Here is a 14,922-nt window from a genome sequence, read left to right on the forward strand (position 1 = left end):
GGTTTCCCTTGGAAAATTTCCCTTCATGACTGCGACCTCATGATAAACTGAGGGAAACTGGGGCAGAAAGCTTTACTTTGAATAATCATGCAACAAAGTTTGTCTCCGACATACAAGTAAACACTGCAGCTGTAACGGATTAAAACTGTAATGAAATCACATATCGGAAGGGCCGAGTCAAACGTGTAAACACTGCAGCCGCAGTGACAGTAATGCAGTTACGGTTGAACTTGCAGTAGAATCCGCAAATAAGCTCCCTGACTGGGTTCACTGACACTGAACTACATTAAAACAGGTGAAACCAAATGAAGGCAAATGAGCATCACACATCCACCTTCATTCACCAAGAATACAAATACAGATACACACAAAGCACATCCTCTCTGCCTTCAATTATTCACCAGGACGGAGTGAGCAACTGCACACACACTCCTCCAACACACTGCTTCTATTGCACATTAATAATGGAGCCTCCAGAGTGTGTGTGTGTGTGTGTGTGTGTGTGTGTGTGTGTGTGCGCGCGCACGCGTGTGTGTGTAGCTTCTAATGCATTCTGTGCTAATGTCTTGTCATTATATTTTATTGATGTAATTTATACTCAAGCAATGTACGTCAGCTCAGAGAAAAATGACAATTACTACCAATAAACAAACATTCTACTACGTGAAATATGCAGACAGTGACGCGCCCATTTTTCCTGTCATTTCATGAGAAGGAAAAGCTGCATTAGATTTTAAAAGGTATTCCGGCTCCATGCCTCCAATAACACAAGAATCCAGATAAAACTCTGCAGGATCTCCTTTTGATCTAATGGATTTCACGTTACCGCTCATGGGAATCCGGCGAACAGAGTCCGTCCACATTTCCGACTGAGAGCCTGAGGATACAGCTGATTTTATAGAGGCCAAGTTTCATGAGGACACAAAGTTTTAAAGATGAAACCTGGAGCACTCACTGTCAAACCACCTGGATGCAAGAAGTTTAGCTTTATTATGAAGGCATGTCGCACTAAAATGATCAGCATTTTCAGCTGAGATTACATATTGAAAGAGAAAGGGCAGATTTGTTGCGTGCCCATCTGCCCTGGTGAGATATTACAGAATTTAAAAAATGTCACATTTCAGCCTGTTTGTGATGTAAGAAATGTACAAATAATACTGATGGCTAATTTGTACACAAATGCCATTCTGGGCTTTTCTGGTAAGTGAAATAAGTGAAAATGGGTTTAAAATCAAATAATTTTGCTGCTGAAGTGTTACAAAACAGAATGAAAAAGGTCAAAATTACACAGCATGTCAACGCTGTTGCTTAAAGGTATAGTTTGGATTTTTGAAGGGGGGATGTATGAGGCACTTATCAATACTCAGTGAATTATAAACAGTAGATGGAGGTCAGCACAGTTTGGAAGCGCAGGCATGAGTACTGACACAGAAGCTAAAGGGGCTTTAGCATTGTCGCATGTTAACTCGACATCTCTAATCTTTTCAGTGACAGAAAACCGGCAAACCTGGGGAAGCAGTTTTGATCATGGCAGTAGGTTTATGAAGCCACCCATGTGAACATGTACAAAATTCATTGTGTTTAACTTCTGGCGGTTGCTGTCTGGCTTTCGCCGATGAAATCACGGGCAGAAGACAAGATAGAGGGGTGATAATGCTGGTATCTGATGGCGCGAGCAACTTAAAAGTAAAACAAGGAATAACATTTCCATTAAACTTCAGACGACTGGTAAATTGTCCAAAATTTGTAGAATTCTTTGATCATTTAAGTGATTTCTGTTGTCTTCCCACAGTATACAGTGACAAGCTCTTACTTCTGCCAGTGTTTACACCAACTATGAATCTCATACAACCCCACTTAAAAAAACCCAAACGATCTCATTAAAGAATGAAAAAAGTCCTGATAAATCATTAACAGCCCTATGTTCTGGATCTTAAAAATATATTGCTCCTATTCTGCAGCCCCCCAGCTGAGGTTTAAAGATAACAGGCTCAGTTAATGAACCAGCCTGTAGTGACAAAATGCCTAATCGAGTGCCAACGTTAGTGTGAGCTGCAGGCTTATCTCTTGATTCACACGTTAGACTACACCTACTGCACAAATACACTGGCTGGCACAGTAACAGGAAAAAGACAGAGTACGTGAGTCAAGCTCAGGAGACAAAGACTCCCTTATTTCACTGTGATAAGCACCGAAAACATTATAAGTCATTCATTTGGTTGGGTTGCTTTTAATGTGTTTCTCATCTCCTGCTCAGGATACTTATCCTTCTTCCGTCTCCACTTTCCCTTCGTTAGTATTCTGGGTCCAGTTCTCTGCTGGTTTCCATTTCACTCTTGTACACTGTATAATCTGACAAGTTCATCTTCAAAATCGAGGGAAACCGATTCCTTAAATTTTGGTTGTATTTACTTAATTTTGTGAAGTCAACTTAAAAATGACGAGTGACATCATCTTGTTTTTAAGTGTCAGCAACTTAATCAAACCAAGTTGGTGTGGCTTAACTATACAGTTGTGTTTATTCAGCAGCATTTAGGAAATTGGTTGTGTTTGATACATAAAATCTGCGCAACAAAGAATGAAAAGTTTGTAAGATTATTTTCATTTTAACAAAATGCCATCCTGAGCATCTAAGACAAAACCAGTGTTTGTGGAAACAAATAAAATTATACAATCACTGAAAAATTAACTTTTTGTTTTACCTTAAAAAGTTAGTGTCCGGGCTGCTTCAAAATTTTAAATTATCTGAACAGAAGAAGACGAGTTCAGGTAATGTTGCAATGATTCAAAACAAATGAACTTTTATGACCAAATAAACTTTTTAATGAACTGAATTTTAATTTAGTTGTGCTTAAAATCTTACAAGTTCATTTAACCAGAAAAGTTTGTTTTGAATCATTACAAAACTTCCTCCACTTGTCTTCTCAAATTCAGTCAATTTAAAATTTTAAGGCAGCCTGGACAGCAACGTTTTAAAGCTGAAGCAGTTTCTTTTTAATCAAGCTTCAGCAAACTTGCAAAATAACTAAAACATTCCATAAAAATTGCATTTTATGCACATGCCTTGAGTTGTAATAAACAAAATAACACTGTAGGTGTTAACACTGTGCTTTATATTTGTATTTTGCTGGTTACAAACTATTTATCACATTTATATTCTTAAACATGTTAACAAAACAGGACTTGAAAAAGCTGTGGAGGTAAGTCCAACTAAGTTGGTTTACTTAAAAGCTTAAGTTGCTATAACTTACAGAACAACTTCATTCACTCATCAATTTTAAGTTTCAACAACTTCACAAAATTAAGTAAATGCAACTAAAAGTATACAAAACCATTAGATATAAATTAAACATAAATTAAAAGAAATAATTATATTTACTTATCTTTATCAATGCAATGGGTTTCCTAGATTTTGAAAAGATCAGTTTGTGAGTTTACAGTTTAAAAGCAACCAAACAGCCTGGAACAACAGAGTGTGAGTGCAGTATTACTGTTGTGTGGTCATGCGGCAGCTGTCAGCTGATGTGTTCTGCACTCCTGTTGTCTGAGCTGTAATATTAAAAGATGTTCCACAGTGATAAGATATTGCATTTGTGTGTGTGTGAAAGACTGAGGACAGAAAAAGATCATGAGGAGTCCTGCTGCTGCTTTGTGGGTTCTTACATTGGTTTGAGAAGACATCAATTTAGGATTTTGAAGGAAAAAAAAAACACATACACAGGTATGCAGATGACACCCCTCTCCCACAGACACCAGCTCCCAGCCCTCTGTCAAACCGTCCAGAGACACATCCTGAGGCACTGACACACTAACAACCACATACATTCTTGGCATTTTCCACAAGAGCCAATTAAAGCTCCCTGAACTGGCAGCTCTGGATGTTCGACAAGCCAGCTGAGACAGCGACTCACTGCAATCTTTCTTAATTATCATCACAAAAAAACTCCCCAAATTCTAAGCTGATAATGCAGCGGCTGGGTTTTCTAAAAAGGCGTGCAAATTGCCGAGGAGGGCATAGAACCAAACTCTGTCAGCTTGCGGCAGACATTAATTCAGAAATTTAAGACTACTCCCACCCGGAGATGACATACCAGAACACCGCAGAACCGATGTCATTAAAGCGGCTGCATGTGCAGCCTCTCACAGGAGCCTGCATTAGGAAGCCAGGGAGCTGCCGTAGACAAACACACGCCTCAGACTCACTTATAAGCAGGCACACACCCTTTCTCAAGCTCACGCAAAGATTCACAACACATACTTTAGATGGCTTTTCAGGGTGAATACTGGCTAATAACTGCAAAGAATGCACAGTTATGCATGTTTTTGACTGAGTACATGAGAGAATGCGAATGACATGGGTGACAGATAGAGGACTACCTATCACAAACATATCATAAAAGCAGATATTTTTAACAGCAGCAGCATTTGTGGGAGATCTGTCTGCATTAACCCTTTAAAACCTGGATCAATATCAGTTTCTTGTGTTACACTCAGATGACAGAAGTTTTTTAACCTGTGAAAACAGAGCAAATTGGTTTGATTTCTTTTGAAAAAATGGTTAAAAAAGGCAACGAGCAAGCTGCAAGATATAAGTAAAAAAATAACAAATAAATAAATAAAAAAGACAGAACCAGAGCTCGTAGCCTTAGGTGTTTTTGAAAAAGATTAAGCCAATTTGCTCAGGTTTCAAAGGGAGGGTAAGTTTGGGGTTTTTTTCAACTTGGACCCTATTTTCCTGTGTTTTTGTGTCCAAGTGATTACTAGAAACACAATTCTTTGAAACTGGTCCAGTATTAAGGAGACTGCTGCTGCCAGCAACCGTGAAACCGACTGTGATGTAACAACTTGTGGCATCGTCAATGTACGTCCACTTAAAGTGTCTGTTTTTGCTACTGACAGGCTCAGATTATTATTCTAAGTGACGTAAATTGCAGATGCACAAATGCCCCAAGTAGTTACATTGCAGCCCGTTTCCCGGCTGCAGTTCACACACTCAACGGCGGACCAGTTTCAAAGATTGTTGTTACTTAGACAAAAAAATGTGAAATTAGAGTCCAGGTTCAAACCTACCAAACTTGCCGTTTAAATCAGCTCTCAGAAAAGCAGAGGCTCGGACACAGTGAAAGATGAAGACAGGAAGGGAGCAAAAGCTGCAGCGTTTCTGTCTTTGGGGAAGGATCATTGGTCTGTAGGTGTGGTGTGCTTAGACAGGAAGCTGGCTTCTATCCCACTTCCTGTGTACCTCCAGGAAGCAGAGATAAGACTAAAGGTAAATGGAGCAGATTGAGCCATCCTCTTGCAACCAAAACTAGTCATGGATTGATTAAAAAGTCCCGAAATTATGCCTGTACTCACCGATATCTGGAAAACTTCCTGTGTGTCATCAAGCATCTGAACCCTGATGGAGACTAGTCGCCCTGGAGGCTGGACAGGAGGACGCAGACCTGGCTCCAGGGTGGACACCCCGAAACTTTCCGGGGCGCCAAGCCTCTGTCCGGCTGTAGACGGCCTGTCAGCTGGTTCGACCATGGTGGCAGACGCTACAGTGAGGGGCTCTCGAGCTGTTCACGTCTGGAGGACAAAGGAAAGAAGAGTTTTACTGAAAAAATTTGGGGTGCAGTTTGCATCTTTTTATATGCTTCAAGAAGGCAAAGCCAACATACTGTTCAGTATGTGATTTGGGGGTAATTTGGGCTTCTAAAATACATAGCAGGCTGTCTTATGCCAAAAGGATCAGGCATTTCCTCTCACATCCAAGCTTCTACATCGGCCATCGTCCTAAATAGCATCACATCCTGTGTGTTTGTAAGTTTATATGCTTGTATTCCTGTAATCTTGTCAAATGTATTTTGCCTTTGAAGAAAAATAAAACCAGGCCAAATAAGATGCTTCTTTTAAAAAATGAAGGCTAAAAGTTGCATTCTGGTCTCTTAACCGTCTGAAACCAGAGCAAATTGGCTTTATTGAAAGAAAAAAAAAAACATGGGAAGAAGGAAAAGAGTAACTTAACAAAAGATGATCCAAAAAATATTAAAAAAAAAACAAAAACAAACTAACAAACAAACTAATAGAAAAAGAGAAAAATATTGAAACAAATCCATTAAAAAACAAGTAAATGACCCAGAAAAGGTGCAAAATTAAATTTAAACCTAAATTTATAATAATTCTTTAATAAATTTTCTAATATGTAGTTAAGATAATTTTAGAAATATTTTATCTCCCTAGCTTTTTAAAAATATTTTTCTAAATCTACTAATATCTTGCAATTCATGGAATATTTCTTACCAAAATGCTCATTGCCTTTGTTTGCACGTTTTTGAAAGAAACTGCACCAATTTGCTCAGGGTTCGATGTTTTAAATACTTGTGAAAGGTGTCCGAAGGCAGCACGATAAAAGTGATTCTGCCCCAAGTTTCAAAGAGTTAAATTAGGAAAAATACAACATTTGTCTCTTATTTCAAAGGGATTAAGAAGTCATGATGAAGAAAAAGTTGCTTTGAGGGAAACTTTGTGCTTAAGTAGCTCAAGAAATGTGCAAAAAATCCTGCCGCATTTATTCAGTCTAAATTAAGTTTGCCTTGCACTTTGTCAAAACCACAAGACATCTAGTCAGTGATTTTTTTTTATTAGTTTGGATGATTAAACAACTTAAATGACAGCTTAAGTTAGAGTTTGGCCAGTGCACAAAGAAGCAGACAGACATGTCTCACACCTCGCTAGACACACACTTATTCCAGCTGCCGCACATGCAGGTGGGATTTCCTACGAAGCAAACACAGAGCGCTGTTTAAGGCCAGTTCAGACATGAATCAAAGCTTTACGCACAAGTAGGGCAGATGAGATACGGTCTGAGAACACACAAAGACGACCCCCACCCCCCCCCCCTTTCAGGCACACAAACTTTTCAGCGCCCCCCCTTCTCCATCCCACACTTGATAAACCTCAACCTCAGACAATAAATATGCTCTCAGACGGTTGGTGACATCATGGCTGAGGAATGTTTTAGAAGACAGTCAGGGGGCGATGCACGGCTGAACTGCCCCAACGTACAAACACAGTGGTTATCTGAGGGCATGGTAAGGTGAAATTGCCATTTTGTCCTTAGTTCAGTCTCATTTGGGCACCATTTCTAGTCAATCATTAAATCAATATGTCATTAGGGACCTATTGGACTTCATGGTGATTAACAGGTCGTTAGATCCTTCTTTAGTCACAGGTTAAAATCCTTTGTCCTCTCCTGAGCAGCATTTAAGGTCCATATATCAAGACCAAATACAGTATGTCATCAGGTTTGATGGGGCTGTCTGATTTCAGAGTCTCCTCCAAATGCCCCTGAGAAACACAGCCTTCTTTTGCCCAAATGTGGAGAAAAAAGCTGGTGTATAATTTGCGGTCTTTTGAAGACTATCCTTACAATCCACAGTGCCGGTCACTTTTCTCTGTGACGCTATGATGGAGCTTCTGTGCATCGTCTATTTTGGGGAGAGGATGCAGGCCAAGGGAGTGGAGCAGACACAGTAAATCGAATAAAGACAATTCATCTGTAAATAATGATAATATGTATGGATTTTAGACTGGAAACATAACATAATTTTGGTCAGGACGCACCAATTTTTAAATTCTAGGCTGATGCCAACATAGATGTTTAAAATGACTATTTAGTTGATAGCTGATAGTTTTTGTATAGTATGTGTCTCCTTTTTTAAATCATTCTATGTCCCCTCTCAAAATTTGGATGTTTTTACAGGTACATGAACACAGCACAATAGACAACAACAAATAAACAGTAAAGTTTCCCTTTCCATGGGCTTTCCTTTCTGCTGCTCTGTTAGTGCCAAGCTCTGTGTCCCAAAAGTATGCTGCAATGAATACCCAAAGGTATAAATATGCAAATTGTGCTCCTTATGAGCTGTTTAGCTCCAGAATTATTAAATTAATTTGTAGCAGCAGATGTTTTGATCCTGGCAGACTGCCACAAATAAATGGATGTGTGGGAAACCCTGAATAAGGCAAATGTTGGCAGATTTTTGTCAGATGAATTAGTGCAACCCAACATTTTCAATTCAATTCATTCTTTCATTCCAGACTCAGGGTCCATATAAAAAACACAAAACTTCACATACAATAGAGACATACACAAACACACTATAAAATCATGGTGTACAAATAAACCAATCAATATATATTAATGTCTTACAAAGAATGGACTTCACCAGTGTCTCCACAGCTGGGACTGGTGATGTGTAGTGCTATACTTTACGTCGGATAGAACTAAAATTATTTCATTAGTAAGCTTTGTTCGAAACCGTCCCCCTTCATTCACTCACTCACTGTTCACTGAGTGTGTATTAAAAAGTGCACTATATAGGGAATAACCAAATGAGATTTCGGACACTACAGTAGAATTTTTTTCCCCCCGGAAATACACCACCGCAGTGCATTGTGGTAGACGGGAGTTAAATGTAGTGTACATCTTATGTACACTCAAATTTGCTTTGCATTGTGGGCATTTTATAGTGCACTGTATAGTGAATGAAATTAATAGCAGAGAATTTGGACACCACTACAAAATGGCGAACACACTATATAGTGCACTATATCCATGATAGGGGACGGATTCGGACACAGCTTTAGAGTCATGAAGTTGGCAGATAAATTTATACAGGAGCTTGGAGGGTATTGACTTCTGCGGCTACAAACATTTCATTTGCACTACATAACCTGGGTCTTTAGAGAAATATTCTTAAGGCATTATTATAAGCTGCCTGCAACTTCTTTAAGCTTGCTTTTTGTACCTGCCCACAAGCCAGCACTATGGAGCGGTGGACAATATGCTCTGAACAGAGACATCTTCACTTCATTTGCAAACAAACTAAATTTAGGTGAGAAAGTGTTAGCTTGAGCTTTCATCAACTCATCATCTGATATTCATAGTCCATTATTTTCTAGATTAATTGAGAAAATAACCAGCAGATTAACTGATGATGAAAATAATTATTAGCTGCAATCTTAAAGCAGAGCCTTCAGTCCTCCAAAGGCCCAATAGTCTAAATAAAAAGGCCCCGGATATGGCACACAACCAGTGAATGTCTACAAGCTCCAGGGGAACTGCTCTGTAGCTGACCTCTGACCTCTTACCATAAAATACACTGTATATTCCTCATGGAAAGATAATGATTATGACAAAAATACATGATGATAAAGAAAGTTCCCCATTGTTATTTCACACCTAATCTAGCCTTGAATCTCAAATGAGAGAACAAAACTGTCTTTTGCTAATCCCTCCACCTGCACACACGAACAAGAACCTCACCTCTTCACCTCAGTAACAAAAGCTGAAACTGGAAACTGGAGCCCAGCCAAGGAAGTGACCCGACAATAAAGGGACCTGACATTCAGGTTACTTATTACACCTGTGGGAAAATTCCATTGTTCTGGTGTGCTACTTCCCCACTGCGCCAAAATGAACGCTCTGCTGGGTTGTTTATCAGAAGTTCAGTATCAGGAAGTTTGGGAGAGTATCTGAGAGTCTTGCTTGACAAAAAAATTCAAAGAAGTGCTTGAATAATGTGTTTTTTAAAGCCTACTGTCACTTACCCTTCAAATCAAAACAAGTGTCAGCTCAGAGCCAGCTTTAGAGCTCTACCTTACCATTCACTAACAAACAGGTGCCAATTACTTGACAAACATCAGTGGATCATAATCTGCAGGGTCAGTTTGTCACCTGCATGCATGTCCTCTCTCAGCACTCAACAGGGTAGATTTCAGGGTTTTAAAACCACAAACACAACATAGCAACCACAGAAAGAAAGCACTGTTCTACAGTTAAGGTGTCCAAAATTCTCATCCCTGAATCTGCAATGGCACCAAGACACTAAACTTCCACAGCTCCACATTTTTTAAAAAACTGGATCTACATCTGTTTTCTTGTGCTGCATCCAGATGCCTTTTACTGTTATACAACCCTTTGAAAACTGAACATATTGGTTTGATTTCTTTGATAACACAGGCAAAATAGCAATGACCAACTTGGCAAAAAATGTCCCACAAATTGCAAGAAATTGAATTTAAAAAAGAAGAGAGGTTATTCGAAAATAATCCAAAATATAGGGAAAAATGACCACAAAAAAACAAATATGAAATAAATATATTTTTATTTTTAGCACATTTTCTAGGTAATTTTCTTGTTTGTTTTTGCATTCTTTTTTCCCCTTTTTGTCTTATTTTCAGATATTTTTTTAAAATATTTTTTTACTTATTTTTGGATCATGCCTTGTTAAGTAGCCCATTGCCTTCTCTGTTTTTATAAAAGAAAAAAAGAACAATTTTGCTCAGATTTCAAAGAGTTAAATGAGTTTTCACTCATGTAAACACTCATAAATAGGCTGGATTGATTTACGAAATTGAGAATAACACACTACTTGTGAATTTAGTGTTATCTCCTTGTTTCACAACTAACAAGTGGAAATTTGGAAGCCCAAGTTTCATCATCTCCTCAGTCGGGCTGGGGGATTATACATGCAGTTGGCTGTGAGGAATACAGAGCGAGCTGGTCACACAGGCACAAAGGAAGCCACTGTGGGAGCTTCCAGCAGAGGGGCTTTAAAACTCGCAGGGGCCGAGGCCTCTCGAGCAGCCTTTGAACTGGTGTTAGCTGAAAGTTTCCCAAGAGTTTGTGAGGGGGAGGCCAAATTCTGGGAGTCGGATGTGAGTGTGTGTGCACGAGTGTATCCACAGAGCTGGCTTTATGGACAAATCTGGTTTTAATCCGACTATTTCATAATAAATGAAGATGGCCCATCTTAAAGTAAGGATGAGCAATTACATAATCTGGGTTTGAAGATTTATGAGAGGTTGCACAATCTGCATCATTTGCTCGCTATAAAACTGGTCTGACAATCAACCCTTTGATAAGTGGATTTTCAAAGCAACATGAGATAAAACAGCTGATTATCTTAAGAAGGAAAAGACAAGACATGCCAAGAATACAGAAACTGCGCCATAAAAGTGGATCAGAGGTCATAACTAAAGAGAAGTGATGGACATGCAGCCTGTGATCGCTGCGCTAACTTCACTGTTTGTAGCAGTGTTTCCATTAGAGATTTAGCACTTTTCATTTAAATGTTTGGTTAATCATTTTAGCTACTTCTATGTTGTGCAAGGCTGTTTAGTCTATAAAATGTTTGAAAATAGTGAAAAAATGCCAGTTACAAATTGCTACAGCCCAAAATGATGTCTTTTAATGTCATGTTTTGTCACTCCAACAGTCTTAAGTCTAAAGATATTCAATTTAATGCTTGTTTCATAGACAAAAATTCACATTTGAGAAGCTGGAACAACTGACTTTTTGATATTTGGTAAAAAGCAAAAGAGTTGAATATCAAAACTTGTTTATTTTCTATCGTGTTACACTGTTAAAGCTTTGTGAAAACTGCAGATTATGTTTATTTTATATACATTTATCACAATAAGATGTAATACCAAGTTCACTTACAAGGAATGCGCTTTAGTTTTTGGTGCATATATAAAACATTCAATAAGCATATTAAGAGGAATAAAAGTAAGTACTGCAACACTCCAGAACATGAACGTAACATGAACATAAACTGATGCAGAAATGCACAAATGGTATGTAAGATTTTGACAAAATGGAGGAAATTCAGTTTTTGATGCTCAAAGTTTTCTGGCAGAGGACCCCCAAACAATGTGTCCTCCACAATGTTGAAACAAAACCTACTCAGTTGGCTTTGGAAAACACTGATTGACATTTTTCACCATTTTCTGACATATTATAGACCACAACACTAATCGCTTACCCGAGAAAACAATCATCAAATGATTCGACAATGATTTTAATCATTAGTTACAGCTCTAAAGAACATCACGTGGAAAAACAATGGCTTTCCATTCAAAAATGACAAGAGTGCTATTTGGTAAATATTCGGAATGCAAGGTCAACAGCTACTCCTGCCTGGTTATGGCTTAAACAAGGTCCTGCATTCACTGAGGAACGATGTGTGCTTGCGTTTTGGAGATTTACAGTGCAGTATGTGGTCAAGAATGAATCTCCATGCTCAGACAAAAAATAACTAAAGCTGAAAAATGCAGATAATAGTTTGGAGCTCTGTGCAATACAATAACATGCAAAACTCCTCACCATAAAGGACCATGAAGGGAGGACATCTATCAACTGCTTGTGTTACTTGTTGCCATTTCAGCATTCAATAAACAGCTGTATCTGTCTGAGAAATGATACCCTGAAGCATCAACTACAGCCTGACAAGCACAGGTGAGGGTGAGATCAAGCCCAAGATAACACACGGCCATCGACAGATCAATGGGCTGCGGTTGATACCACATTTTATCAAGGTGACACTCTGCACCCGCAGAGCCATTAAGCTGCTCTACTGCTCTCAGGAGGGTTTCTATTGTGTTGTTGTGTGCGTGTGTGAAGGAAAGGGGGTGTGACACCAATTCTCCTGGTGTTATGGGTGTGATATTGATTTTAAAAGTGAACTGGCAACAGGGCAGCGTAGTGATAACGCACAACACACTTCGACCACATTGAAGGTCCAGTGTGCAGGATTTGGGGGGATACATTAACAGAAATAGAATATAATAACTACATTTTTTAGCATATAAAAAATAAGAATAATTGTGTTTTCTTTACCTTACAATGTGCCAATTATACATAGAAAGCTAGTCCTCATCTATGGAGATGACAATGCCACCATATTTGTACAGTAGCCCAGAACAACCAAACCAAACACAAGCCCTTCTTACACAAGGATCATGCAAAAGAGCCACAACTTTGTCCCTCCTTTATTCCTCCTTTGCATTTTCATGCAGAACTAAACAACAGTGGCATCATGCCACTCCTCTGTGTGATTTTAGACAGTATGACAGCATTGAGGAACAAAAAGAATCATGACAGGCATGACATTTAACACAACAGCATCAGCCTCTCATATGACATCTTAATTACATGTCTGCAGCACTTGATAGACAACAACAATGACATGACATGTCAATAATAATCATTTACTGTCCCTGTCATATGACAGCTGTACTCATCCTCTGCTCAGAGGGTAAGGGGTTCCTGAACTTCATTGTGACATTTATGGCTGCTGGTCTTCTGTTCTTAAAATCTTACATGGTGAATCACACACACAACACGTCGTCAAAATCAAACAATCAATGCTGAAGGAATTATAACCGGGAGAAGTTTCAGCTGGTTGCAATCTGCAATCCTCACCACTAGTTGCCACTAAATCCCCCTGAAACTGGACTTTAAACACAAAGCTGACCCTGTGCTGTGACCTCACTCCAACAGCAGGGTGCACAAAAAGGACATGCCCCTCTAGAGAGCAATAAATTAAAGGGATCTGTTTGTCATCTAATAATTTCTAAACACGTTATTAGTCGGTGAAGATTTGCCTATAAAGACACCAAGAAGGATGCAGGAGTGACAACACGCCTCTCTATATAAAGCAGAGAGCACAAGCCCCAGGATGTAGGTTAGCAGAGTAATCCTTTAAGGCCAGAGTAAAGATGTCAGTAGGCTAAAAGGCAACCTGATCACACCCAGGGGACTGCGTTAGTGTGTGTGTGTGTATATATATATATATATACATATATATATATGTGTGTGTGTGTGTGTGTGTGTGTGTGTGTGTGTATGTGTGCGCGCGAGAGAGAGCTTAATGTTAATGTGCATGTGATGACAATGAAGCTTAGCCTATTGTAACAAGTCTATTGTAAGGTTTGGTGAATGGAAAGCTGGAAAATGCACATTATAAAACACCCAAAGCACATGTCAGCTAAAAATCCACAAAATGTGAACTTTGTTGCATATGTTGCAATGCGTGTGAATGTTTAAATCGCTCACTGGAGACCCTTGTCTGTCATTAATTAAGCTTACAGTAAGAGAAGCTCTGCTGGACCTCATAAAGCTCAGCCGATTAGGAAAACGAACAGGCTGGCTGCAATCGAGGCGAGATTATACTTAAAGATATCATCAAACATCACGCACTCCTGAAGCTAGAGTCGTCAAACCGGAAACGTACATTGCAACAAATGTGGCCAAATGGAAACGCAAGTGAGTGTGAGAGAAGCTACGTGTAACCTCGCTTCATAATCCGGATAGCATGATTTCCTTACCCCCTCTCTTCAGGATCCACAGATTGTCGTTTTATTTCAGACGGTAAATCCGGCACGGTGCAGTAAGTTTGGATCAATAAGTCCTCTCCTCAAAGCCGAACCGCTCCCTCTCAGGTGGGACGTGGTTTCTGTGCTTTAGCCATTGAGACAAATGTGGGAACCGAGCATTGAGCTTTCTGCTGGAACAATAAAGAGCTCCACACACACACACCGCCTCCAGCACAAGAGCCCCGGCGCTCCGGTGTCAGCCAGGCGGGGAGAGAGTGCAGCCAGAGCGGATAAACAGCGCCACCGCCCGGGGGAAGGGACAACGGCAGTGTGGAGGCAGAGCTGCTGCTTCTTCGTCTTCTTCTTCTTCCTCTGCTTGTTGTTGTTGCTTTTTTTCTTCTTCGTCAGTAAAAAAGCAATAGCGGGTTACTTGTTTTGGGTTTGTTTTTTGCACCGTATAAGGTCAGTAAAATGTGTTGAGACTGACAGACTGAAAGTGCAATAGGCTATAGCCTACCCATTTTTTTTCTGTTGCTGTAATTGTTAGTTTTCTTGTTTGTTTGTTTGTTTTTTTTCTTATTTTCAGGGTTTTTTTTGTTGTACTTACTTAAAAACTATTTTCTTGCTATTTTGAAGGTAATCTCTTCATACATTGCCTCATTGCCAGAAATAAAGCCAATTTTCCCAGGTTTCTAAGGGTTAAGATTACATTTTCAGTACAGGGCATTTACAGTATACCTATTTTATAGTAATTTTTTATTTATAATGAGTTTA

General features: G+C 39.3%; 1 protein-coding gene across 1 annotated transcript in view; it reads right to left on the reverse strand.

Moving 5' to 3' along the window:
• The window catches only part of LOC121962944 (FERM, ARHGEF and pleckstrin domain-containing protein 1-like), a 71,617-nt gene extending 57,216 nt beyond the window's left edge, over positions 1-14,401 (reverse strand). The window contains exons 1-2 of the mRNA XM_042513283.1: positions 14,161-14,401; positions 5,356-5,571 (exon numbers count right to left, since the gene is read on the reverse strand). Coding sequence (XP_042369217.1) covers positions 5,356-5,529 — 174 coding nt within the window. The 5' untranslated portion in view covers positions 5,530-5,571; positions 14,161-14,401. The remainder of the gene's footprint in view (positions 1-5,355; positions 5,572-14,160) is intronic.
• Between the last annotated feature and the right edge of the window lie 521 nt (positions 14,402-14,922).

The sequence above is a fragment of the Plectropomus leopardus genome, chromosome 24 (assembly GCF_008729295.1).
Source record: "Plectropomus leopardus isolate mb chromosome 24, YSFRI_Pleo_2.0, whole genome shotgun sequence".
Taxonomy (NCBI): Eukaryota; Metazoa; Chordata; class Actinopteri; order Perciformes; family Serranidae; genus Plectropomus; species Plectropomus leopardus.